Raw genomic sequence first — 27,057 nt, 5'->3', positions numbered from 1 at the left:
AAGCGCAGTTGAGAAAACTCCTGATTTCATATAGTAGATAGGCCTAATTTATTCTTACAGAATAAATGTATATATTGTCCACAATGGAAGTGTCAAAAGATTGTTTACTAAGCTTATCTAGAATCTGTTTCACCAAAGCCAGTAAGTGTTCAGTCACTGGTCCTTTCATTACAAAATGGTAGACCTACTCTTTCATTTCAAATGCAGTTATGCCATAGATAATGAACATAAATGCCAAAACTATATGTGACTTTACCTTTTTGTGTGTTCTTTGCAGATTGCATCTGAATGTAGTTCAATGGTTGAAGTCTGTGCTGGCGCATCCAGAACAGGTTTTGTAAAAGAACTGAATGGGCTGCGTAAATATTTGCATCTACCTGTTTTATTTTTCTGAAATTGACAGCACCTTAGCTTGAACTGTAATTCTGTTTGCATGACAAATTTAAAATATGCCATACTAGATGTATGTTATCATTAACATTTTTTGAAAGGCAGTTACTCAAAATATAAATTACTCAGTGGCTGCGCAGACTATAGCCTGCTATTCTGAACACGCACAGTAGACAGCTTCACTGGGGTTGAGGTGGAGGTTAGAAGATTTGTACTATTTTAGTGTTTAGACTTAGTGAAACAGTAGACAGTATTTTTCTACCATTAAACAAACACCATATTAATAATGAGATTGTCTAGGGCTGTCAAATTATACAAAAAATATGCTTTGAATTATTTATGAAATAAAAATAAATATTATATACATTAAAACATACCTTAAAAATTCTAAGTTCTACTACAAGTATGCTTGTATTTAACACTTGAATACTTCATTAATACTAATCATTTGGCTTTTTTGGTTCAAGTACATCTGGCATAGCAGACTCATGCACTGTACAGCCTTCAATTGAAAAAACATAAAAGTGATTTTCTGTGCATCGAAAGGGATGTGATCAAACTGAAAAGTGGAACTAGGACACTTTACATGCCTGCATGTATTTGTGAAATTCATACAAAATCACTCCTGATTACTTAAACACATTAAAAGCATTTGTAGTTTTAGTTAGAGAACTGACCATGGACTCCCTGGAGCCAGTGACAGAAAAGAAGATTATTCCAAAATGAAAGGTCATTCTGACTAACACTTCCCATCCTCTGCATAATGCATTGTACTGGAACATATTTAACTGCTGGCTTATTCAAGTAAAGTATGCTACTGGGGCTCTTTCTTGCCCACAACCATCAGATTGTATAATTCCTCTTCTTACTTGACTTGTAGTTGGTCTTATACTTATGTAATAGTTTCCATTTTGTTTATTACATTCAGCTAGAGCATAAGTATCAAAGTACTATCTATCTAACAGAAAAAGAAAACACAAATGCCTACCTCAAGAGTTGATATGCCTATCTTGTAGTGCACCCCAGATCACTAATGACCAACAAGAACCTATTCGTCAGACTGTATTTATACTTGACACTTAGAATGCTTACGTGCACACATCATGGCTGCCACGTGTTCCCACTTCTCGTCTGATGCGTCCTTTGAGCACATCGTTAGAAATTAACGTAATGCATGCACAAGTTGCAGTTGCAGCAAAAAATTTGAATGGCGTGTATGTTCAAGTTTTGGTATGTGATGTCCAGCATCGTTCCCTATCAACATCTACATAGTGACAGACAGTTTTTTGAAAATGGATGTGGAAATACATGCAAAATTAAATGGAAGCAAATTTGAGACAGATATGTCCATGCAAAGTTGGAAATTGTCCAAGAAAAGAAGTGTGGATTTGGCCGTTGCAATAAAATGCAGTGTTTGTTGGCAAGCCACATTACAGTTCTGACAAGACCAATGTGTGCGCTTCAATGTTTGATGAATGGTTTGTGGCAGTGAGGCAAATCATCAAACTTAAATGGTGATATACAAAAGTAGTCATAGTGCTTTTCATCATCAATTATCTGAATAGGTAATACAAGTGTTGCATACTCACCATCGTAAAAGATACAATACATTTAAAGGTCTCACATACCATCTCCTTTGTCGCTGTTGCTGTCTTTTTTACACCTTTGCAACAGCATCAGAATGCAAAAAATTTTTTATCTTCAACATCTTTCTTCCTTCAACTTACAACACTATAAAAACCAGATATTGTTTTGTCACCGTGATGATGTCTTGCGCTAGCACTGTACAGTCAGTACATTGCTTGCACAGCAGCAGCATTACCAAGCATACGCACTGTGTAGGGTTAAGTATATCTCAGCCCTAACTCAGCCACTTTAAGATCAAAATCTTTACTTTTTTTTATGCTGTTTTTATATTTCAGCCTGAACATATTGTCAATTAATTTCAGACAATATACTGTGATGTGGCCCTCTCTCTGGCTGAAGGCACTTATGTTAACTCACTAAAGTGGTTGTACTTTCCATTTTGTTTACATATTTTCTATTAATTCTGTAGTTCAATAAGTTAAATTGGGACCATCTCCGCCCTTAAACTGACTTGGGTACATTGCTGCTGCAGTGAACGTAGAGAAAAGCCAAGCAACATGACACCTTTTACTGGCTAACTAAAAAGATTACAATATGCAAACTTTCAAGGCAACTCAGGCCCCTTCTTCAGGCAAAAGGGGCCTGAGTTGCCTCGAAAGCTTGCATATTGCAATCTTTTTAGTTAGCCAGTAAAAGGTGTCATTTTGCTTGGCTTTTCTCTACATTCATAATGGCTAACACGGTATAACACCCTAGTAACTGCTGCAGTGAAGAAATTCTGTCCTAATGTGTTAAACAAACAGTACGAAGATAAACGTTGATTAGATAGGAAGCCACTCATACTGATAGTTAGCATGAAGCACAAACAGTCTGTAGATAAATGCTGGCACCTACCAATATTATGGTTCCTTTTACTTAATAATTTATACAGTTATTGGTAATTGTTTAGCAGTTCGTGTTACTGTTTATTCAAATAGTTATTTAATGTGAGTATTGCAGATTTCTATGGTGCCTGAGACAACTCTGTGCTTCATATTTCACGTAAATTTTACAGGTAAACTATGACAGAAACAATTCTTTGACTCTAACAGCAGTAACTTTACTGTATTCTGTGGCACCTCTCACTCATCTTCCTTACTCTGTAGCAATACCATGCTGCTTACCACTCATGAGATCTCTAGCCAAATAAAGAAAGAGAAACTGAAATATTTTTAAACGTTAAGTGATTGGAATTGTGTTGCTACATTTGTGTGCATATGTTGTTTAGGTGAATTGAGCAAAACAATTAATGCTTTGCTCACATCAACATTACATTTATTTAAATCTTCAAAGTGTAAACATTTATTTTTCTGCATTTTAGCATAGGATGTGGAATACACCTCATATCTACTGTATTGATTTTAGTTATTTCTGGAAAACTTACTGGTATTTTGATGATGGTAAAACAATACTAGTACAATTCTGACATTTAGTCTTCTAATATCTTCTACTTTGATCCACTCGGTGGTTTGCAGTTAATTAGTCCCAGTATAGAATTATTATTCATTAATTGGACAGTATTGGACAGAAAAAAGCTATATACGCTACCAGTCAGAAGCTGTAGAGCATTCCAATTATTACAGCTTTTACAGAAATTTAAGCAGTTGAAGTACAGACAATACCCTGTAATGGTACAAAGGAAAGTGGTTAACTGTCCGAGGTTAAAAAAAAAAAAAAAGTTTACCAAAAAGGAAAATACCAGAGTTATACAAAAAGCCCTTTTTCAGGGTACAAGTGATGAGTTAACAACTTAAAAACTTTCTGCAGCAATTAACATTAATTAAGCCTTGAAAATTGCTGAAAACAATTCCTGCATGTGTTTTAACTTTTGTTGATTACTTACAAACCCCCTGTCTACATAAAAGAAATGTTGGAACAAACTATGTTGCTAAACACTCTGAAGCATTATTTGGACAATACTGTACTCTATGTTGCTATGAAAATGGTGAGAAAAAAGGTAATTAACAAAGGAAGACAAGCAAACCATTATAACCCTTATATAGGTCTTTCCTTTATAGAAATTACAAATAAAGGCAAGATATCAGTGAGTACAGTTTCTTACACCATCAAAAGGACCACCCCACAGGACAACAGCTTCAAGCATAGCTGTGCAGTATCCAAATCTCAAATTCTTTATTTGTTCTATGCATTAATTTCAACGTATATTGAGACTGGTGGTGGTTCTTGACCAAGGCAAACACCTTTTTCTTATTTTGCAATTTTAGCAATGGTTTTCTTACTGTGACTTGATTGTTCAAACCTGTAGCATGAAGTCTTCTCTTCACAGCTGAAAGTGACACTTACTTTGACTACTGTTCTGTGTGGAGCCTACAATGGATATAATCTAGCGAGTAATGAAATTGTTATTCAAAGTGACTCAGGGGAAAAAAAAAACAGACACGCTGTAGTATTTGATGAGATAATGCCTTTGCCAGAGCTAATATTTATACTTTGAGAATTATGTAGGTATGCTTCCACCAGCCACAGCACACTCTGGTCTAATAGGAATTGTAGTCACTGCATTGGTAGTGCCACAAGGTTGCAGATGAGATGAGATTAAAGTATTGGAGAAAGGAGGTTTACATATATTAAAAACCTTTCTTCCTACATCAATGGAGTGAACTGCAGCATAGTTTCTTAATTTATTTTTTTCCAAAGCAAAACTGTTAAGTAAATCGACATTTACTGGATAAAAGTTTCATTTTCCATCAGAGTTCGAAGTACTGTATACATTATTCTTTCAAAATTACTTTAAACAAAATTTGAATAAATTAATGTTTTCATAAGCTGGCTTGCAACCTCCCTGATTCCAAAGCGCACATTCTGCTCTTACCACATTACTGGTTTGTTGGCATTTTTTCTCTAGTTTTAATTCTCAAATTGAACTGGTTGCTGAGCACAACAATTATATTTAAACATAGCTTTTGGAATACAAAAGAATGGCCAATTGCAGTTTAATAAGGGCATGAAGACTGGTGTGTACTTCACTTTAGAATTATAATGGAAGCATTGCACTACAATAGAGTGACCAAGAAGGCAGTTCGCAGCCCAGCTGTTTGTTGCCTGAGGATTAAGGCAGTCTCCTGAGAAGCAGTTTTAAAACAGAACAAGCTAAAAGGAGGTCACTATGCGTTTCACATTAAAAGAAGTATACTGTTGTCTTCAGTAGTAGATCATGACAATATACTTGGAAGATGGAAGGAGAATAAATAGATGTAAATGAAGAGTTGTATCCAGACAACATCAGCAACGAATAACCATGAGCAACAACTTTTAATGTTAAAATCAAGCATTACCACATTCCTACATGTTAGAGAAAATGTATTATTGCATTCAGCTGGTGTTTAGAAAGCAGTACCATTCAGCAAATGTTACCCCAAAAATGATAAATACAAAAAACTATGTAGCTAGTAAGATACATAGATAGATGTTTATTTGATGAAAACACAAAAATACATAGATTAGATCTACCTGAACTAATATCCTGTAGGTTTTCAACAGTCTGCTAAATTATTTCAATACTTGTAGCATGGTGACCATGGGTACACAATACGTGCATCTTTAAATAAGTATGATGTAAACACACACACATATAATAATACATAATATATATACTCAGCAAAAAAAAAACGTCTTCTGACTTTCAACTGTTTTTACTTTCAGTAAAGTTAATGTGTAAATATTTGTATGAACAGTAAGAGTCAACACCATAAGACATAAACTAAAAATGTTTCACAAAGTGTCCCTGAATGAAGGGAGGCTCAAAATCAAAAGTACCAGTCAGTATCTGGTGTGGCCACCAGCTGCTTGAAGTACTGCAGTGCATCTCCTCCTCACGGACTGGACCAGATTTGTCAGTTCTTGCTGTGAGATGTTACCCCACTCTTCCACCAAGGCACATGCAAGTTCCTGGACATTTCTGGGGGGAATGGCCCTAGCCCTCACCCTGCGATCCAACAGGTCCCAGACGTGCTCAATGGGATTGAGATCCGGGCTCTTCCACTGTGAGGATGATCAGCTGTCCTTCCTGTCTCCCTGTAGCGCTGTCTTAGGCGTCTCACAGTGCGGACATGGCAATTTATTGCCCTAGCCACATCAGCAGTCCTCATGCCTCCCTGCAGCATGCCTAATGCACGTTCACGCAGATGAGCAGGGACCCTGGGCATCTTTCTTTGGGTGTTTTTCACAGTCGGTAGACAAGTCTCTTTAGTGTCCTGCGTTTTTAGAACTGTGACCTTAAATGCCTACTTTCTGTAAGCTGTTAAGGTCTTAACGACCATTCCACAGGTGCATGTTAATTAATTGATTATGGTTAATTGAACATGCATGGAAAACATTGTTTAAACCCTTTACAATGAAGATCTGTAAAGTTATTTGGATTTTCAAAACATTATTGTTGAAATACACAGTCCTGAAAAAGGGACGTTTCTTTTTTTGCTGAGTATATAATACATACATACATACATAAATACATAATATATATAATACATACATACATACATACACACACACACACACAGGGGAACCAGGCAGTGATTGAGTTATATTAAAACTGTAGCTTTAGATAATAGCAGATGCATAGCCTAAAAGCAAAACTGAAGGACTGACATTGAATAGTAAATTATAAGTCAGGAAAATCTAAAAGACTTCTTTTCATTGCAAAAGAGAGTTGAGTTGCCCATCTCACTGATAAGGTAAAAACCACTTTACAACACTGTGTGTTCCACTGTTGATAAATTATGGCCTTTGACAATAAAATATCAGGATGATTCATATAGCAAATATTGACCCATTTTTACTACCTTCAACCTAGAGATGATCATTTTTTTTCAAGAAACTACTGCCAGAAATTTCTTGCCTTCAATGAGACGATGTAAAATGATGTCATCTTTCGTGAGATGAACGGAATTTTGTTTGGTAGAATAGGTGTTAAAGGGATCAAACAAGCTTTCATGAAACCTAATAAACCCATTCATGGCTCTGTAAATACTTATGGTTTCTGAAATATCACAAAATCTGAATAAACTTCAAACAAAATTAGACAGTAAGGCATTAAAAACTGCTGATGAACTAAGTCAATCAAGCATTGTTATTGTTTCCTGATTAAAGGTCTATATTTCTGAAACTGCTATATATAGTCATAATCTGTAATATGAAACCAGTGTTAGTAGACTGAATTTGTACTTTGAGCAGAAGGAGTCACTTGCTGACTAGTATGAAACCATTAACACAAATGCAAAGAGCTGACTAAGCCATTGCTCTTCCGAGCCAACTTTGCAAGAAGATTAAGATCTCATTGCACAGTTGGGTATTAAATATCAATTTGGTTCAAATGAGTTGCTGAGAAAATATATTGAAAATGGCTTTTTTTCAAACAAATGTCACCTATAAACTATTTTTGTTTATTTATTTTTAATATAATGTATTATATAACAGCTACTTTAGAGACCGTACAGTAATTGAGGCAGTACTAAGAACATAAGAAGCAATTAATATATTAGTAGCTTTAAAGGATATTCAGGTTATATTAAGAAATCTGAAAATTATATACAGCAAAATGCTATAATACCCAAGGTGTGTAAAATCAAATCACTAGGAATAAACAACAATTTTCCTGGAGTCTACAAAGATCATTAGATATGCAAAGCTGTAAAAAATACACAGTTACTACAAAGTTGGGTAAATTCTTAAAATGCAGAAACTTATAAATATACTATTATATAAAAAAGAAGATCCTAAAAACAGTGTAATCTAAAGCCTGTAACTTTCAATACATCACAGGAACATTAATGGAAATGATTGTAAATAACAAAACAGAAATACAGCTATCCAGTATTGGTATGTACTGTATACAGACAGTGCTTCTGGGTTTGGAAAATCACGATCTACAAATAGAAAGAAGTTTTACAAACAAAACGTTTATATCATTATGATTAATTAAAGCAATTGATCATGGTTATTGCCTTTCAACCAGTGACTCAGAAGATTATAACATTTGACAATTGTCATATAATTTTCTAACTCACTTAATCCAGACCAGGGTCATTGGGGGGGAGTTGGGTGGCTGAAGCCTATCCCAGCTAACAAAGGGCACAAGGCAGGAACCATGCAGACAGGTGGAGAACATGCAGACACCATGCAGGGAAGACCTAGGATGTGAACCTTGGTCACTTTACAGCAAGGGAGCAATGTTACCAACTGCATCATGGTACTGCCCATTTAATAATTGATTATGAATTTTTCACAGCTAAAACAAAGGAATTTTAAGCGATTTGCTCAGAGTCATATGATGAGTCAAAGGCAAGGTTTGAATCAGCAAAACTTTTTTTTAAAGTTCAATGCATGCAGTACTAAATCACAGTGTATTATTGCTGCGTTAAGTCCAGCCTTAAGCAGAAATGACCATATGTAAAAGAAACACGTTTATCTATCTTAAGAAAACAAGTTATTTGATCACTAACTTCAAGCAGACATTTTGTATGTGTGAAACATTAAAGACTGTAAGCACACCGCACCCAGACATCTCAAGGTGTTGACTAAGCTGAGAGAAAAATAAAGACCTGTTCAAAAAATATAAAACACACCTTTACTCCAAGTGCACAAATACAAATCTCTTTTCAGGCCCTGAACACTTCAGGGCAAAGCATTACTTCCATCCCTTGATGTAACATGCATCAAACAAAAGAAAAGTACTATTACGGCTTTATAATTATAGATCTAAGGCTAAAGCTGATGTCACATTATGTGACTTCTAGTTGTGGGGTATATTAGATTTGTCAACCACAGTTGCTGATCTTGTTGCTGGACCACATCAGTTTAAATAACTGGAAATTGATGCCCATGTCATATTTACAGACTGAGTGTAGACTTTCTAGCAGTTGTGCATTCCCATTTTTGTAAGCCAATAATGTGCTGCCTGACACAGGGAGCATGAAGACAGATGACATGAAGATGATGACAGAGGGAGTATGAAGGGATAAGAGGTATGGAAAGTTCAGCACCTGTCTTAGCTCTTTGTTAATTTTTTTCCTTCTGTTGTGATATGTAAAATGAGACATTAGACAGATGTGCCTCTCTTCCGTTTGTCAGGTCCAAAATGCCCACATTCCTTAATCCTTGTCAAAGCATTGAATACCCTGTACTTCTGGATGAACATTCATTTGCTACCAGCGGTCACGCACAAAGGACCCATCTCTACCACTAAAGAGAACATCATAGCAAGTCATATGATAGCTAGAGTAAGTCACTTGGCATATGACATTATGCGACTGGCTTTATAAGAGTGTGCTGCCAACTGTCTCTGACTTACTAAGATTTGGTAAATGAAGACTATAACTGAAAATTGCTGGTAATGTCGTGCAATTTTACATTGCCTTAATACTGCTTACAACCTTGCAGTAATGGTAAAGTCATGAATGTATGAGCACATGTATTTGTGATGGTTTGTGTTACATATGCTGAATGTGACCTGTGTTGGGTAAATTTTTGTTAGTGTGTACAAGCTTATCCTACCAAATTAAACACAAAAATCAAACCCATGAGAATATAAGTTGGTTCCAATGAATTTGCAGCAGCCAGCACTGATCTATATAATTATCTACACACACTCAGGCCAATGAAGCAATACCAATCCATCTGACTTGCATGTCTTTTAATGTTTTTTTATGTAGTGAAAATATGCATGAAGCACCTGGGACACACACTCTGGTTTCCTCACAATGAGGTAACCACTACCACTGTGCCACCATGCCTCCCTCAGAAATAAATATGAAGTAAAAAGATACCATACATTTACAAAGCTACCTTCTGGACTCACTACCATCATCAACTAGACAGTGTAAAATTAAAAGGGTGATAGGATGTTGTGTTATAGGCTACACTATGGAACGCAAAAAGTAAAGTAATAATTGAACTGCATAATGCACTTGTGAGGTCACATTTGGAATGGTACATGCAATTTTACAGTCTATATTTCAAGAAGAACGTAATAGCATTGTGAAGATTGCAAACAAATACTACTAGACTTATTCCATTACTGCAGGGCTTAAGCTGTAAAGAAAAGCTTAAGGCAAAGAATCTGTGCAGCCCAAACAAACTGATATTAAGAGCTAAAATAAATATATATATATATACATACATATATATATATATATATATATATATATATATATATATATATATATATATATATAAATAAAATCTATCTACAGTATGTGTGTGTGTGTATATATATATATATATATATATATATATATATATATTCCTACATCTTGCTTAATCTAATACAGGAATGCAGAGGGCAGAAACCTATCTGAGCTGCATCAGGCACAAGGCAGGAACATATTTTCTATGAATGCTGAGACCGGTGTGTGTGTGTGTGTCTAAGGACAATTTGAAACCAGGGACCAAGTACTTAAAACTACCAAGGGACTCCGCTTCATGCAAGCTTCTAAAAAAAGCCTCTCAAAATATATCCTTCAAAAGGCAAACAGATTCACAAATGCTAATTGGCTAAATCTTAATATTGCAGATGTTGGAAGTACCTTTTCAAAAGCATTTACTCTTTATATGTTAAACATATTGTTCAGTAAAATACATGAAAATAGTATGTATAACATCTTTAAATTATCTGACATTTTGATCTCATTAAGTGAATGGGGACTGATATGTTGTGTGTATCTATAAACATGTTCATTTAAAAAAAAAATCTGAATATGTATTTTTTTTACAGCACTTACATAATGTTTGAATTTATATATGCTATTACATATCCAGACTAGCAATCAATTCTGCATAATGCAACTGCATTTTTTCTGTGGGGGAGGGGAAGTAAACTAGTGGACATATTGCACTAATGGTGAGGGAATCCTGATGTCCACTTCTTTAAATGTAGTGTTAATGCCTGCTAATCAGCTTTAATTTTTAAATATACTCTTCACTACTGCCCATTCTCCTAATTCAGTGCACGTGGCATGCAGACGGCCTCCCGATTAAAACAGTACAGTATCAGCAGTGACAGCTGGCACAGTGATTAGTCTATGGACTGATAATGGACTGGATCAAAGCTCTTTAGGAGGGACCCTCAGGGGCAACATCCCTCACAGGGACTATCACTCGGGGTGAGCACTTATAAAATGCAGGATGTGCTGTAGTAATAGATATTACAGGGCTTCCAATTCTATTGCTGCAACATGAGGTCGTTTCAGATTTTATAGCTAAATAAACAAGCCCGTGTTAGGCAGGAAAGCAAAAATGCATTATATTCAGAATTATCTATTTTGACTTTTTTTCCTAGCAGAAAGTAGTATATCTTTTGTTTTATGTATATATCCCATTATTTTTAAGAATTATTTTTGTTATACTTTTGTTAAACATGAACTAAATGTAACATTGTCAAAAATATTTTCACAAATAGCAGCTTTTCAGTTTTACTTAGCTATTTTGTCCTGATTATTAAATAAAGCCTACATATGCACAACAGTTTTTTTTTAACATAATTCTGGTAAAATAAACATTGAACAAGCATTTACTCATCATATAAAGTTCATTAATTAATTTCAGAAATGTGATACAAATCTTTTAATACAAACACTATTTTTATATCACAGATTTTATAAACCACACATTATATTTAAATGATATTTTAAGTATGATAAAAATATTGAGCATGTAGTATAATTTGCAAAAAAACACAGTCTGAAGAAAATATTTGCTTATATTTATGTCGTTACAGTTAGATATTTTTTAATATTTTTAAATTTATGTGTGAAATTTTTCTTCTTTTATGGTTCTTACTTCTCATCAGTCAGAATTAAAAAAGTTAAAAAAGATTGAAAAAAAAATTTTTGTTCATTAATGTAATATAGTATATACTACCTCAAAAATAGGGCATATGAACAATTATATTATGCATGCTCAAGTTACTTGTTGAAAATAAAAGTTATTTCTGCTTCTATCAAAATACCAGATAAATAAATCTTTACCATACTTGTCAGATATTAAGAACATCCGTAAAGTGACATGAATGTGAGCTCACTGCTATACCAATTCAGATCATATTACTTTTTAAAACATTTCCTGCTAAAACAATACAAGACTTAAACAGAGCATTAAATACTACTGTTCAGCTTTCTTCCAAATCTTCATTATATAAAGTATCAAAGAGTAACAAAATTACTTATTTTTTACAGATTCTGACTTAATCACATATAAATACATTTATAATAATTTTTAGGTTTAATTTTTTAAATTTATCTGAAATGCCAAAAAGTGTACATTAAAGTTTTTTATTTGGAACAAGAATTTAAAGGATTACCCACAGCCCTGACATACTTTGAAAGCAGCCACACATCAGTAAATCAATCACTATTATTTTCCAACTTATTAAAAAAGATTTTAACTATAAAAGAGAAATAGTCTAAAAAGCTCTAGGATAAAAATACCATGTTTTTAACAGACACTACAGCAAGTGAAACATTCAGATTCATAACATCAAGAAAATGTAATAAGAATTAAAAGTTGAACTATATTATAATGGAGAATGACACTTAAAATTAGCTTACTATAAATGCTATTTGAATAACTGAAAATAAAAATGAATGTTAAAAAAATGAAGTACCATTGGCATCCTGAACTCCTGTGAGAGCTCCAACAGCAGCAGCTGTCTCTCCAGCAAGCACAATCTGTCCTCCTCCTTGTAGGGTTGCCTCTGCAAGAGTCGCTACAGCATGGGCGGCAGCTTCACTAATTTAAAAAAAAAAAATCATTTTTGAAGGAAACTAAAGAAATTTGTACTGGAATTGGATTTCAGTTATCGTATAAGCATTACAAACTTTTAAATTACAAAAAACTGGACTGAAAAATTAAGTATATTTTTTATAATGATGACAATAATACAAATACAAAGACTGGGAAACTGCCCTTGAGCTTAGGTAGAAAGGAGATAATATACACTAATAACATGCAAACATGTTTATACTATACAAATATAATGGGAAATTCGAAATATGTTTATAGTAACCCACCATGTTTATCAAAAATTTACATTAAACCATCTTTAAAATCAACACAAAGCTTCCTAGCAAACCGGGGATGACAACAGTACAGTTAATAGTAATAGTTTGCTAGGGTTCATTTTTTTTGACAAACAGAAAGGGCCATCTTGAAATGTTTTCCCAAGCTTCCAATTACATTCACAAGCAAGCGTTCTAGGATTATAAATAATCCAGTACTGTCATTTATTTTTAGGTCAGTTTGCTGTTGCTATTGGAGTCTTTTATAAAAAAAAAAAACTGATGTTGGAAATGGAATGCCAAAAGATTACCAGAACTGGCAATTTGGTGCATCAAGTACAAATTACCATTTACATCATATGATGTGTTACATGTAAAAGTTACTTTAGAAATTGTGATAATTTTTACAGCAATGGCATGGTGACCATCAGTAAACATTATCAATTTATCATTAACTCTAAGATAGATTTTCTGCTTGCTTCTTCACGACTAACATAAGATGTCTCCTGATCACTTTAGAATAGAACAATCTAGACGAGAACAGGCCATTCAGCACAACAAAGCTTGCCAGTCCTGTCTGCTTAATTCTTCTAAAAAACATCTAGTTTTGAAAGTCCCTAAAGTGTTCCTGTCTAACTTGCTACTTGGTAACAATGCAAAAGTCTATGGTTCTCTGTGTAAAGAAAGGCTTCCTAATGTTTATGCAAAATTTACATTTAAGAAGTTTCCGAGTCCCTGTGTTCTTGATGAATTCATTTTAAAATAACAGTCTCAATCCACTGCACTAATTCCCTTCATCATTTAAACACTTCAGTCATGTCACTTCTTAATCAGCTCTTTTAATCTTTCTTCATAATTCAACCCCTGTAGTCCTGGAATCAGCCTAGTTGCTCTTCTCTGGACCTTTTCTAGTGCTGCTATGTCCTTTTTGTAGCCTGGAGACCAAAACTGCACACAGTACTCCAGATGAGGCCTCACCAGTGCGTGCAAAGTGCAGTTTATAATTACAAGTTCACAAAAAAAAATTAAGTTCACTTGTGCAAGATCCATATATTCTAAAGTCTGTGCACTTTACTTTCACATAATAATATAAAAGAATTAATAATGTTAAACTTTTAGCTCATATGGGCTTGTCAGTAGATATGTATGTAAGATTGCTGATCTGTTAAAACTACTTGCAATTATGAAACAGCCTAACACCCAGTTGACACTACTTTAAGATTAAACTTACACAAATGCATATGTGCTTATAATCATTTACACATGTAAACTGCAGTGTCACCTATCATGTATCAATTGGTATTTTTCACCAAACATAATTTGTTCTATCTTGTTATGGACAACTTTGTTCAAATTTTACAGTAGACTTCATCCCTAGAAATGTAGTACGACAAAACTTGTACAATACGTGCAGGCTAGATAGTAAAGCTCTATGTAATTTACTTTTTAGCTGGAGGTGACAGAGTTAAAGTTACGATTTGCATTGGGTGTAATGAGGATAGACAGGATTAGAAATGCGTACATTAGCGGGTCAGCTCATAAAGTCAGAGAAGCGAGATTGGTTGGTTTGTACATGTGCAGAGGAGAGATGCTGGATATATTGGGAAAAGGATGCTAAGGATGGAGCTACCAGGCAAAAGAAAAGGAGGAAGGCCTAAGAGAAGTTTTATGGATATGGTGAGAGAGGACATGCAGGTGGTGGGTGTAACAGAGCAATATGCAGTGGAAGGCAAGATATAGAAAAATGTGATCTGCTGTGGTGATCCCTAACAGGGGCAGCTGGAAAAAAAAAGAAGAAACAAATCAGAATTGAGTCTGCACGTTGATAGTCATTCACACAGATGCTGTACTTCACAAAGAGGCTGAGCTTTGGTCTGGTCACTGTGCAAAGATTTTAGGTTTCCCCTGTGTCCATATACTTTTTTCCCCTATATATACTGTACTTTGTACTTCCTCACACATCACAAACATTTGCATATTATGTAAACTGGCACTTCTAAACAGTACCAATGTGGGTGAGGGCTCCCTGAGACACCACAAGCACTATCCACACAGGGAGGAACCGGGAAGCGAACCCACAATCTTCCACACTGCAAAGCAGCAGCATTACCACTGTGCCACCTGTGAAGACTATTCCTACCATGTACCTAATGATCTCAAGACAAGCTCTAGCTCAGCAAAATCCTAAAACTGAATGAAATGGGTTCAGTAAATGATTCATTTGTAGCAAAACCTGAGGCTAAAATAAGTTTGACAAGCAAAATAATAAAAAATTATCTCAGCATTTCTGAAAAAAATGTACAAAAATTCGTGAACTATTAGAAAACATATCTAAATGTTTGTGGAAATATCTGGTGGATATTTTTTGTAAAGACGTAAATGCCATTTTAACTATATATATATAAAAATACTTAAAAAAAAGTGTAGTCAGTTTGAACAATTAGAATGTCTTTGCAGCCTTGAGTCTTTATACACATTTGTTTAACTTGTAGGAGAACTACTTTGAATTAAACTAAAAATTTTAAAACAAACACCTTTGGACTGTGGGGTTTTTGGTTTTTTTTTGGTACAACAAGTCATACTGACTGCTGGAATGCCTTTCTGGTAGCTGTATTCTGAACTATTTTGAAATATTTGAAAGCCCTTGCCAAGCGTAGATACAAGTGTTAGTTACCTGCTTAGCTAGGTATGTCAGTATTGTTAAGATGAATATCCTTTGAAAGCTCCCATGCCCTTTAGAATATCCTTATACTGTATGAAACAACATACCTTATTTTAGGAAACTGGACTCAATTGCAACTAGGCAAACAAACATATTGAAATATTGATAATATGGATACGTATCAATTTTAACATAAATTACTTCAATTTTTCATGGTATTGATTGGACAGTCTATTTTAGGAGTGCACTTCTGGTTTGTTTTGGCTTTCGACAATTGGTCCTCATAGACTATAAATTGGCATGACTAGAGTTGCAGCCTCGTTTCCATCAACTCACAGGTGTTAATAAAATGGCAATTTCACCGGTGTCAGAGGCTTCACTGGCACGCTGTGTATTGTTATGTAAGATTTTCCACCACATAATACTAACTAAAGTGGCTAGCACAATTTACTCAAACACTTGAAGGACAGCTATGTTGAGTCACTGCAAGAATTTTGAGAGGTATCTTATTTCTAAATTTTAAATATTAATAAGTAAACTGTAGCATTTGAAGTAGGAATGTGACTTTTGTTTAATCTACAGGTTAAAATGATTTTTGTTGTCAATTAAAGTCTTAACACATCAGACCAGGGGCCTCATGTATAAAGTAGAACATCATAAACTTAATCTTAAAATCGTTTAATTAACCAGTTTCTCAAATCACATCGTAATTAAAGTAGCACGTTAAATGCTTTGTTTTGTATTTGATCTTCTATGTGCTCTATGTGTGTGAATCACTACTTGCTTCTTAAACCGGCTCTCTTCCTCCAACTGGACACAGTCCATTACATTCGTGATATTACAGCTCTCTGAATAACTAAAATACTGAGATGTATACGTGATGTCATTTTCATTGCAGCAGTACTCAGGGGCGGCTCTAGTCTTGTGGTGACACTGGGCAGAGGAACAATCGGTGGCTCCTTCGTCCGTCAATGTCAGTAAGGCAGCTTATGCACGGTGGATGGCCATGTCCGTTGCAGACACTACATAGCCGCCTCGTGCTCAAGACACAAGCATTTAACTTTTACCGAAATTTGTTGCTACGTTTTTAGCTGAGTTGTTATGTTCTCTTTCTGTTTTATATTCAATATATATTGGTGTAGCCGTCACTGCAGTCAGTGCTTTTCTTTCCCCAAGTAACCGATCGCCATACAATCAGCTCTGTAATAGACGTTAAGCCACCTGTAAGCTTAGCCGATTCTTCAAAACGTTTAAAGAACATTGAAATATCTTCGTAGTACATGTTTAATTATTCTATCCTTAATGACACTCCTAGTGAAGAATATAGATTATTTAATTGAAGTTAAAGTTTTATTTGTATAATTTAACAAACATATTTTGCTGCATTTCACCTTAAAAATGATATCGACATCATATGTAAATACGCGCTTTATAAAGTGGCTCAGGTTGTGCGATATTATAACTGTAGTGCAAGTTTACAGTGGGGTGATTGTACTTATAAGTACAAACAGTTCTACAAGGAGCAATTGATTGAGTGCATTTAAAGTTCTTGGGATTAAACTGTTTCTGAACCGCGAGGTCTGTACAGGAAAGGCTTTAAAATGTTTTGCAGTGGCTGAGACAGCGTGTCCTTGAAGCTGTATACCGATAATTCTCTTTCCGATCAGTTGCTGCTGTGATTCACACTCAGATACAGTGATATAAATACTCTGAGCGGTGCAGTGAGAGTAAAATGGAAAAAGATGATCCGCTGTGGCAACTCCTAACGGGAGGAGCTGAAAGAAGAAGAAAAATAAGAAGAAGAGGAAGGTGCAGTGAGAGTAACAACGCTAAAGTAGTTATGGTATTTGGAATACTATGGCTGTTCCCTGGACCATTATATTGTTACAAGTTAATTACAATCAGATGTGTTACACTAATAAACAATATGCGGTTAGTTTCGGTGTATTTATAAAGCCGCGTCATGAAAATAAGGAGTAATCACACAGGAACAGTAGCACTGCTTTGACGCTGGGTGCCGCCAGTCTGCAAAACCGAGCGGAGAACTTGCGTACAACATGGCATGAGGTACCATGGAAAAGTGCGTGGATTTATGCCAAGTGTAGTTTTTTTACATCGCGATTTGAACGTGGAAAAGTTCTTACGCAACATTTCTGTGCGTACGCACCGTTTATACATGAGGCCCCAGGTGTCTAATTATTTTTACCTCTGGACCAGTTTTGTTCTGTGCTGTTCATTCGGGGCAACACTGTTTGATACTATGGCATTGTTGCCCCCCCACCAATTTTTAAATCCTTGCCATGAAATATGCTGCTGTAGCCAGCCTGTTAGTTTATTTTATTACATACAATTTTTAAAATTGTATTTTATCACATTTACTATATAATGTAAGGTGCTATAACTTTTCTTCCAGCGGTGCTTCAGAGTGTGCATTTAGTATGTCAGGGCTCAATGGCAGCCCAACAAAACCACACCTAAAGGAATAGCACTTTGACATGCTATTCTTGCTTGCAAAAATGATAAAGTTACAAAAATATTGTAGATTATTTACATAATAATGTTACGTGCACTGTTTGCACTTAAGCAATGTGTGATAGTGGTCTGTTTGGGTGTTCTTTTCTGAACAGTTGTTCACAAAAGACAAAATGAATGCTTTTTTTAACTTGAATGTTTGTTTAATAATTTTCATAAGACTGCAATACTTATTCAATTAACATTTAATGACATTTGAAACATTTCATTGCACAACCTCAGTGTTGGTAAATGTTTTCAATGTAAAAAAAATGTTGACCACATATAAACTTCTTTACTTTTTTATTGTTCATAGTACTTTACTCTTACCTATAGTACTACTTGAAGTATTTGTACTTCATGGCTAAAATCTTTATTTGTTTTCATCAATGTAAAGATTTTAATGCATAAAGAATTGCAATTGATTTGAATAAACATTTTATTGAGTTATATTATGTAATGCATTTGTATTGAAAATGGAATTAAAAGTAAATACTTTTCTTAGTATTGGATCAAAGTTTGAAATGTTGGTATTATAACAATACGTTTGATACCTAGTTGCAACATCATTTATCTGAAACTCAGGACAGTCACGCGCTGGAGAGTAAGGTGGTACTGCACTACCTGTCTAAGTTCTATTAACAGGCTTCATTTGTACATTAAATATTGAAGGTTGGAGGGGGTCTTTAAGTCTACGTCTGCTTGGCTGACAATGGAAAGCAAGTCTTGTTTTAACTATTCTTTGATTTCACTCAGTACTAATTATCTGAGATTCACCAGTTATTGACTATGTGGAACCTATGTGAGATGCATTATAAGGCGGACAGGCTCCTATCTGTTGCCCCTATGTATAGTGGTACCCTATTTTGGCTTTCTTTGACCTTTAGAGTGTTCCATCTGTAGAGGACTCTGGAGTTTTTGATATTTGGAAATCTCTGTTTTGAAGGTATGTTTGAGACTTTTAAACTGTGTCTGTCCCTGAAGTGATGCTGGCTGGGGTGGATGGGGATAAAAACAATATCTCCACAGTAAACAAAACATTATAGGGAATCAAATTAATAATAAGTAATTTATTATTACTAAATTTATTATTAATAATTATAAGTAATTGATTATTATTACTAAATTAGTAATTACTTAGTAATCAAAACATTGCAGGGAACTTGGGGATATGTAAAGGGAAAGGAATTTATCTGTTCATAAAATACATTCTAGTTCAAAATATGCCAAGTTTTCCCTAATTCAACTAAAAATTGTTCATTGATTATATAAACACTATCTTGACTAAAACTGTCTAAAATGTAACCAGGGCAAGGTTCAATTTGTGAATGACACAATCTAATGCCTACATTGCTAGGTCATATGTTTTAAAAATGTCCTACAATTTAGGCAAAATTTTTATACATTTCTAAGACAGCTTTATATTTAAAATCACTCCAAATGCATTAAAAGAAATATTTAGAATTATTTAATATGGGAGAAAGGTGCTATGAAAAAATCAATTGTAATATCCTATACCACACTATTTTTGCCTCAGTGGGAAAAGAATGTGATGTATTATCTAAATTAGAAAAAAAAAAAAAAAGTCACATACCCTACCTTAGTATTTCCTCAGAATTTCTTCAGGAGTTGCCAAGAACTCACTAATGTAATTCTAAAGTAAAGTAAAATAAACTAGGCTTGTGCTCAATCTTTTTATTTTACTTGCCTTCAAGGAACGCACCCCCACATGCTAAAGTCTTCATCTTCGGACCTCGACCAATGATCAGAACATCCTGACAAGGGTTACAACTGACTTGTGTCCCTGAAAAACTGGCTGCTATCCTTCTGCAAGGGACATGATGACATTGGTTTTATTGACAACTGGGATCTCTTTTGGGAGAAACTATGTTTCTACAAAAGGGATGGGTTGAACCCTTGTAGATTCAAAGCTAGGGTCCTGTCCACCAGCATTACAAATGTAATACAATACTCCTGACTACCTTTCATTATTCAAAATAATAGCCATTACCTGGTTGTTGTACTTAACATGTAATTAATATCTCTAGTTAGAAAGAGGCAGCTGTGCAGAAACTCTAGTATGAGACCCTTAATTAACATGGCATTATTTAATATTAAGAGCATTAACTAGTCAAATGTTTTATATAAATGATCTTAATACTGAGAGAAAAATAGACTTTTGAATTCTTTCTGAAACGTGGCACAGTAGTGATGGATCTGTATTATTTATAGAGGCAGCACCAATGAGCTTTAATTTTACTCAGTCAGGAAAGAAAAGCCATGGCTTAGCAAATGTTTTCTCAAGCAAAGTAAATTATTAGGATGCCAGTCTTGTCAGTTTTTCACCTTTTATGTATTTTGTCACTGTTATAGGAGTATCACAGACCCTTTTTCTAACTATATACTGATCACCAAAATACATTGCCTCATTTATGATTTATCATCCATTATAATAACCAGTAATGACAATTTCCTTAGAGTAGATGACTTCAACTTTCATGTAGATAATCACCATCATTCGAAAGCTACAGAATTTATGGATCTTTTAAAAGTTTTTGATCATACTCAACATATCACCCAGTTGAGGGGCACACATTAGATCTGCTCATCTCACGGGGCTTATAATTGATGTGACTCAGATAGTGGATATTGGAATATCTGATCAATGCTGTTTTTTCTTTAGTGTATCAGTGCCAGGACAAAAAAGCTGATTTTTAAAAGATTTTTGATGACACAATAGTCAATCCTATTGTAGTATGTAGCTACTCTAATACAGATCGCAACATAAACACTAATGTTGACATTTTCAATGAAAACTGAAACTTGTGGCAGACATTGTACCTCCTAAAAAACTTAAGGTGCCAGTTCTCCAAAATAACAATAATAAATACATAATAATAATAGTAACAATTATAATAATAATAATTGTTATAGTGCAGGAAATCCAAAAATCTTATGTACAGCCAGTGACTGTGTTTTGCACCCAGCTCAGTCTATTGAATGTAAACTTAAACAATCAGTGGCTAAATGTGACTCTCTTGCAGCAATCTTTTCAGAGAAAGTATATAAGGTATAGTATGCCACAAACCTCAGCCACAGATTTAGTTGAAATTCAGCATAGTGGACACAGTTTAAACTCTTTGACTAAAATAAGTCTGATCTTTATAAAATAATTACTACACCCATCCACGTGTCCTTAATAACATCCCTACAGACTTTTTTAAAGATATTTTTGATTTGTTAATTGACAGTGTATTTGATATAATTAATCGTTCATAGGACAGACTCTCTAAAAACTGCTGCTAAGCCACCACTTATGAAAAATAATATCAATGTTTCTGTCTTAGACAATTTCAGACCTTTCTCTAACCTGCCCTTTTTAAGTAAAATTCTAAAAAAAAACTATCGCAGCTAAGTCACTACTTAAAAAAATATCTTAATCTTTCCATCCTTTTTAAGTAAAATTATACAAAAAGTTTTTTTCAACAATTAAATGAATACTTGAATACAAAAGTTTACTCTGGATAACTTTCAGTCAGGTTTCAGACCAAATCATAGTACAGAAGACTACAGAAACTACTGTACATTGGTTTAAGTAGTCAATGATTTATGTCTTAATGCTGAATCAAAGGATCTGTCAGTTCTTGTTCTATTAGACCTGAGTGAAGCATTTGTTACGATTGATTACAGCATTCTTATTGACTGCCTTATGTGGGTTGGACTTTTTGGCATTGTATCAAGTTGGTTTCATTCATATCACAGGAAGGAAATTCTTTGTCAAATCTAGTGATTATATATCTGAGATCTATGATATTATGTACTGCATGTTTGGCTGAAGGGATATGCTTTGGGTCAGTTATTATTCTCTGCCTATATGCAGAGACATGATTAGACATGATCATTTCAAAACATAGTTACTTATCACACTGATGCAGACAGTACACAGATTTATTTGTTGACTGCACTAGATGACTCTAAGCCTTTAAGCCCAGAGTCATACCAACATCCTTGAATGGATCAGTAATAATTTCTATAAACTTAATCAGGAAAGGTTGAGAGCATGTGCTTATTGCTTGTTTCTGCTCCCGCCCCTGAAAAACAGAAATTTTAATTACTGACAGCAAACAAAATAGCAGGAACACTCAAAATAAATTGCACCATCAGGCTTTACAAATAAGTACCGAAGGAAAGAATCATAGCGTCATGAGATGATACAAGCAAAGGAAATATCAAAAAAGTAAAGCCTATGAGTATCATTTGGCTTGGCTAAACAATGGACTATTTTTTAATTGTGCACTTTCGGTAACGTAAATTATAGCACAACTACTGTATTTTACCTAATTTTCTGTTGTTATTTAAAAGCTAATCTCTCTTTATCATTACAGGTGAATGTGGAGGAAAGGCATATTGGTAAAGTTCTGGCTTGATATGCTACTGGACCTTTACGGTCAATCAGAAGGGGCAACTTCAGGGAGATCTCTAGGTCAATTGGTTATCAGTCCTGGAAGCAGAGATGGATGGTGTTATAAAATTATTGCATCCCACCTGAGACATTATACATTTTAAGAGACAGCTATTTTGTTCCATCAGCTTCTGTAACTGGTTGCATAGTCACCTTGTTACACCAAACAAACTGGTAGCAGCAATGCTTTCTTTCCTTTTCTAGAACAATTCTCTCAGATCCATTTACATTGTGGTATCTGCCTCCAGGGTGCCTTCTGCCATTAGAAGGATTAACTCTCCCTTGAAACCCATGTCTACTCTAATTTTCTTTTTTGAAAACTCATGAACTAGGAACATGGGGGTATGTATCTCTTCGCATAACTCCTCTCAGGCCACCACTCTGTTTTCTGTTATTTCAGAGCTCTTTTTCATTGGCAGACATTAGTCTAAACTGCATACCTTTTGGTATGTCTCCTATTACACGGTTATCGGTTATTTTATATCTAATTAATTCATTACAGTGAGATAGGGAATTGCAAACATTTTTACTAATGCACAGATACAGCCTTCTTCATATATACTTTTTCCAAGGAAGAAATCAATCTGAAGAAAGAACTGCAGACCATACTAACACATTTTAGACAAATTTAAAGTTATCAATAAAATTAATATCTAAATCACTGTGAAGTGTAAAAAGAAGCACATATACAGGGAGAATCTGCAAACTCCACATAAGCAAAGATGATAACTAGTGATGAGCGTCTTTAAAGTGTCCCTGAGTGCTAAGGAACTGCCAACTATAATGGACCGATTACTGAATAATGTGGCCAAACGTGTTTATGTATACGTTGAATTAATGGTTCTGGGGAACATGATTTTGTGTCACTGGTACGCTGTAATAAACAAAGTCACTTGACTTTTTCCACAGGCGCTATGAGAGATATTGGTATTCAAATTAAATATAGAATTTTTATAATGAAATCTGAATTTTTACTGCTGTTAATATGTTAGACCATAAATATTCAAAGTGTGATTTTTATGATGAACTTTAACAGATAATCTTTAAAAATGATTTAAATTCAAATTGTTATTTTGTTAAGTTCCTCTGAATACAATATATCACTGCCCTTTCTATTAATGGCAAATATTTCAGGTCTGTTTTTCTAAGTATGGTGACTGATTAGACAAGTTTTCTAAATGTGAGCTATTTATAAAACTGACATGAAAATATTAATATTAATTTTCCAGCGAATATACTACGAGAAAAACTGAAAGAGAAAACTGTGTAGACCAAGAATGCAGGAGGAATGATCAGGAACAAAAAAAGGGAATTTAACTTTAACATAGTTAACATAGTGATTTAACTTTGAGTATTAATTAATATTGCTGAATATAGAACACAATCTTTAAAAAAAAAATGAACACATCTAAGTAAATACCATTTCAGTCCTAGGCGTTGTATTTAATTTACTTCACTATAAAAAGGAAATAAACAATTAAAAACACTGTATACATAACATATAGCTCCTGCTATTATTTATTAAACATCAGATACCCCACCTTACACCTTGAGAAGAAAACAGCTGAAAAACCCAGCTGTGTTTTGTGTTGATAACAAGCTCTCGGGAGAAACCATTCCAGTGGTGCAATCAATGGGAGTATTTACAGCACTAAGAATGTGTTGGGACTATGAGAGTCTTGTGGTGGAAAATGTGCTGAGCAAAACTCTAAACACCTGTTGCATCAATCCGTTGGTTATTAACCCTATATACAAACATCCTGTGGAGATGCATATTCACTACACATATTATAAACACACACATCATTCATCTTCCAAAGCCACACATTACAAATTATTTATACACATTCGCACACACACTCATACACTGTAAAATAGGGAAGATTGTTGAAAATTGACTGTAAATAGCATGGAAATTTATTTAACTTTACTATTGTTCCCATAGCACTCCCATAGGCCATTAACAGAAAAGCCATGTTATCAAAAAATCTGTATATGTTGACTTATTTTTTGTTGAAAAAGGCTATACCATCTTTTTCAGGTGACTTTGTACAAAGCAGAATGAAGCAATTGACCATTTAATTTATAAACTATATCTTGGCTGAAAAGATACAGTATGTCAGAAGCAAACTTACTTAGCTTCCAGTAGGGGACCTAACAGCTGCTCACCCCAAACTGTATCCCTACATAACCCAAAATATAGTAGCAACAATTATAAGGTATATACTTGGAGATTAATCTGTCCTGCTCTGGTCTTTTACTTTAAATTACTTGGTATTTTGTAATGTTTCTGTTATACAGTACAATAGCTTTTACTACAAAAATGGAACTGGATTTTGAAAAACATTACACATATGGCACATGAAGTACCCTCAAAAATGTAACAAAAATTCTCCAAGATCCACTTAAAATATCCAACTAATTTTATATACAAAATATTTGGTAAAATACTCTTTGCATGGTGATTCTACTACACCCCTATATGATGCCCCAGGATGCCTGCAACCTTGGCATTACCTTGTTCCCAGGACATTGACAGTCATGACTAGTGCAATGAGGACACATAAACAAGAAAAAACATGAAACAGTTCAATGCATTTTATAAAAAAAAAAACAAAAACAATCAGCAGTGTCCAAATAAATAAAGCGAGGTGCAATTCCTCCATGCCTTCTTGTGATTGTCTTGCTTCCTGTCAACCGCACTGGGTCCAGCACCTGATTCTACTCTCTCTCCCCTTTTCAATGTTCACTCTTCCTTTTTTCTCTACTTTATTTCTTTTTCTGTTTTCAATTTTCAATGTTCACTCTTCCTTGATTTTTTCTATTTTATTTCTTTTTCTGTTTTCAATCTTCCTTCTCTATCCTACTAAGACTACTTTAAAGTCTGTATGTGCAAGTCCTTGGCCTAACAACCCACAGTATATGGATGAGGGAACCCAGCAAGCTAATCCCATTTGCTTGTGAACTTGCAATCAGCCAATTTCCTATTTATACATTTCATGGTTGCATGTCTTTGCAGCAACAGGCATAAACACACACACACAGGTCCTGAGTTGCTCTGTTGTTATTACAAATAGTAATGCACCAAACATGGACACCTAATGTGTTTTACCACACACTATGTAAAGTAAAATATTAAGTTTATATTTGGGTAATTACAGTGAAATCAATCATTATTTTTGCATCCCTTTTAGCAAACTCATTAAAGGATTTTTGGATACACTATGCTGTGCTATTTTAGTACTTCCAGTACTGAATAAGTACTTTTAAGTTATTAGTGTTTCAAAATGAAGCTTTTACTCCCGAGATTAGTACCTTCAACATTACTGTTTTTATATTGTCACTAGGACTTTGTTTTTGCATATCTCAATACTACTATTCTACAACTACCAACACCAAATTCATCTTTAAACAGTCCCCAATTAACCTGTACATACATGTTTCCAAAACATTAGCCTCCCATACCCTACCATTTTTTTACATCAGCATCCCTTCACTTCAAATTTTCCCTCTTCCATGACCAAGGATAATCTATCTATGGGAACTTTGGTTTTCCACCAACATCCCCAAAAGATGTTCATGTTAGGTTAACTGGCAATTCACTGTGGGTGTGTGGAAGTGTGCTAGTGGGCCCTGCAATGAACTGCTGTCCTATCTGAGGATGCTTCTTGCCTTGCACCTACTGCTACCAAGAAAAGCTCTTGCCCCATGAGATCCTAAAACAAACGAGTCTGAGAATGTTATACTATGTTAATAATTAATACACCCCTGTAAATGTTGCTTACCCATCTTACTAACATATATACACATACATACAGTATACATTATATATATATATATATATATATATATATATATATATATATATATATATATATATATATATATATATATATATATATATCAACTTTGTGGATCTGCCGCTCGCATTTGGGGAAGCGGATTTACAATTTAAACAGATTATTTTTATGGGAATTGTTACATATGCATAACAGAGCTAACTATTTTATATTATAGCGAGTAATTAACCATGGTAAAATATAGTAAAATGTAATAAATTGAAAGAAAATTATGTTTCATGTTGCGTTAGAGGTATTATATACATACACACACACATACATATATATACATATATATTATATATTATATATATATATATATATAAAATATATAAAATATATTATATATATATATATATTATATATATATATATATATATACACACACACATATTTGACATCACGCAAGACTAGACATTACAACCTTAGAAATGCATGTCACGCCCAACTTACAAACAATTTAAAACAAGTTCACGGACATCTAACCTCACAGTTGTTGGAATTCTTTTGGGAGACGCACTTCATGTGCTCCCAGCTCCTAAAAATGTTATACGT

General features: G+C 34.3%; 1 protein-coding gene across 5 annotated transcripts in view; it reads right to left on the bottom strand.

The window, feature by feature from the left end:
• Positions 1-27,057, bottom strand: part of nrf1 (nuclear respiratory factor 1) — a 112,753-nt gene that overhangs the window by 2,801 nt on the left and 82,895 nt on the right. For all 5 annotated transcript variants that reach the window (XM_039760991.1, XM_039760988.1, XM_039760992.1 and 2 more), the window contains one exon: positions 12,635-12,759. In XM_039760991.1, coding sequence (XP_039616925.1) covers positions 12,635-12,759 — 125 coding nt within the window. The remainder of the gene's footprint in view (positions 1-12,634; positions 12,760-27,057) is intronic.

Source organism: Polypterus senegalus, chromosome 8 (genome assembly GCF_016835505.1).
Source record: "Polypterus senegalus isolate Bchr_013 chromosome 8, ASM1683550v1, whole genome shotgun sequence".
Taxonomy (NCBI): domain Eukaryota; kingdom Metazoa; phylum Chordata; class Cladistia; order Polypteriformes; family Polypteridae; genus Polypterus; species Polypterus senegalus.
This window is presented reverse-complemented; position numbering and strand designations above follow the sequence as displayed.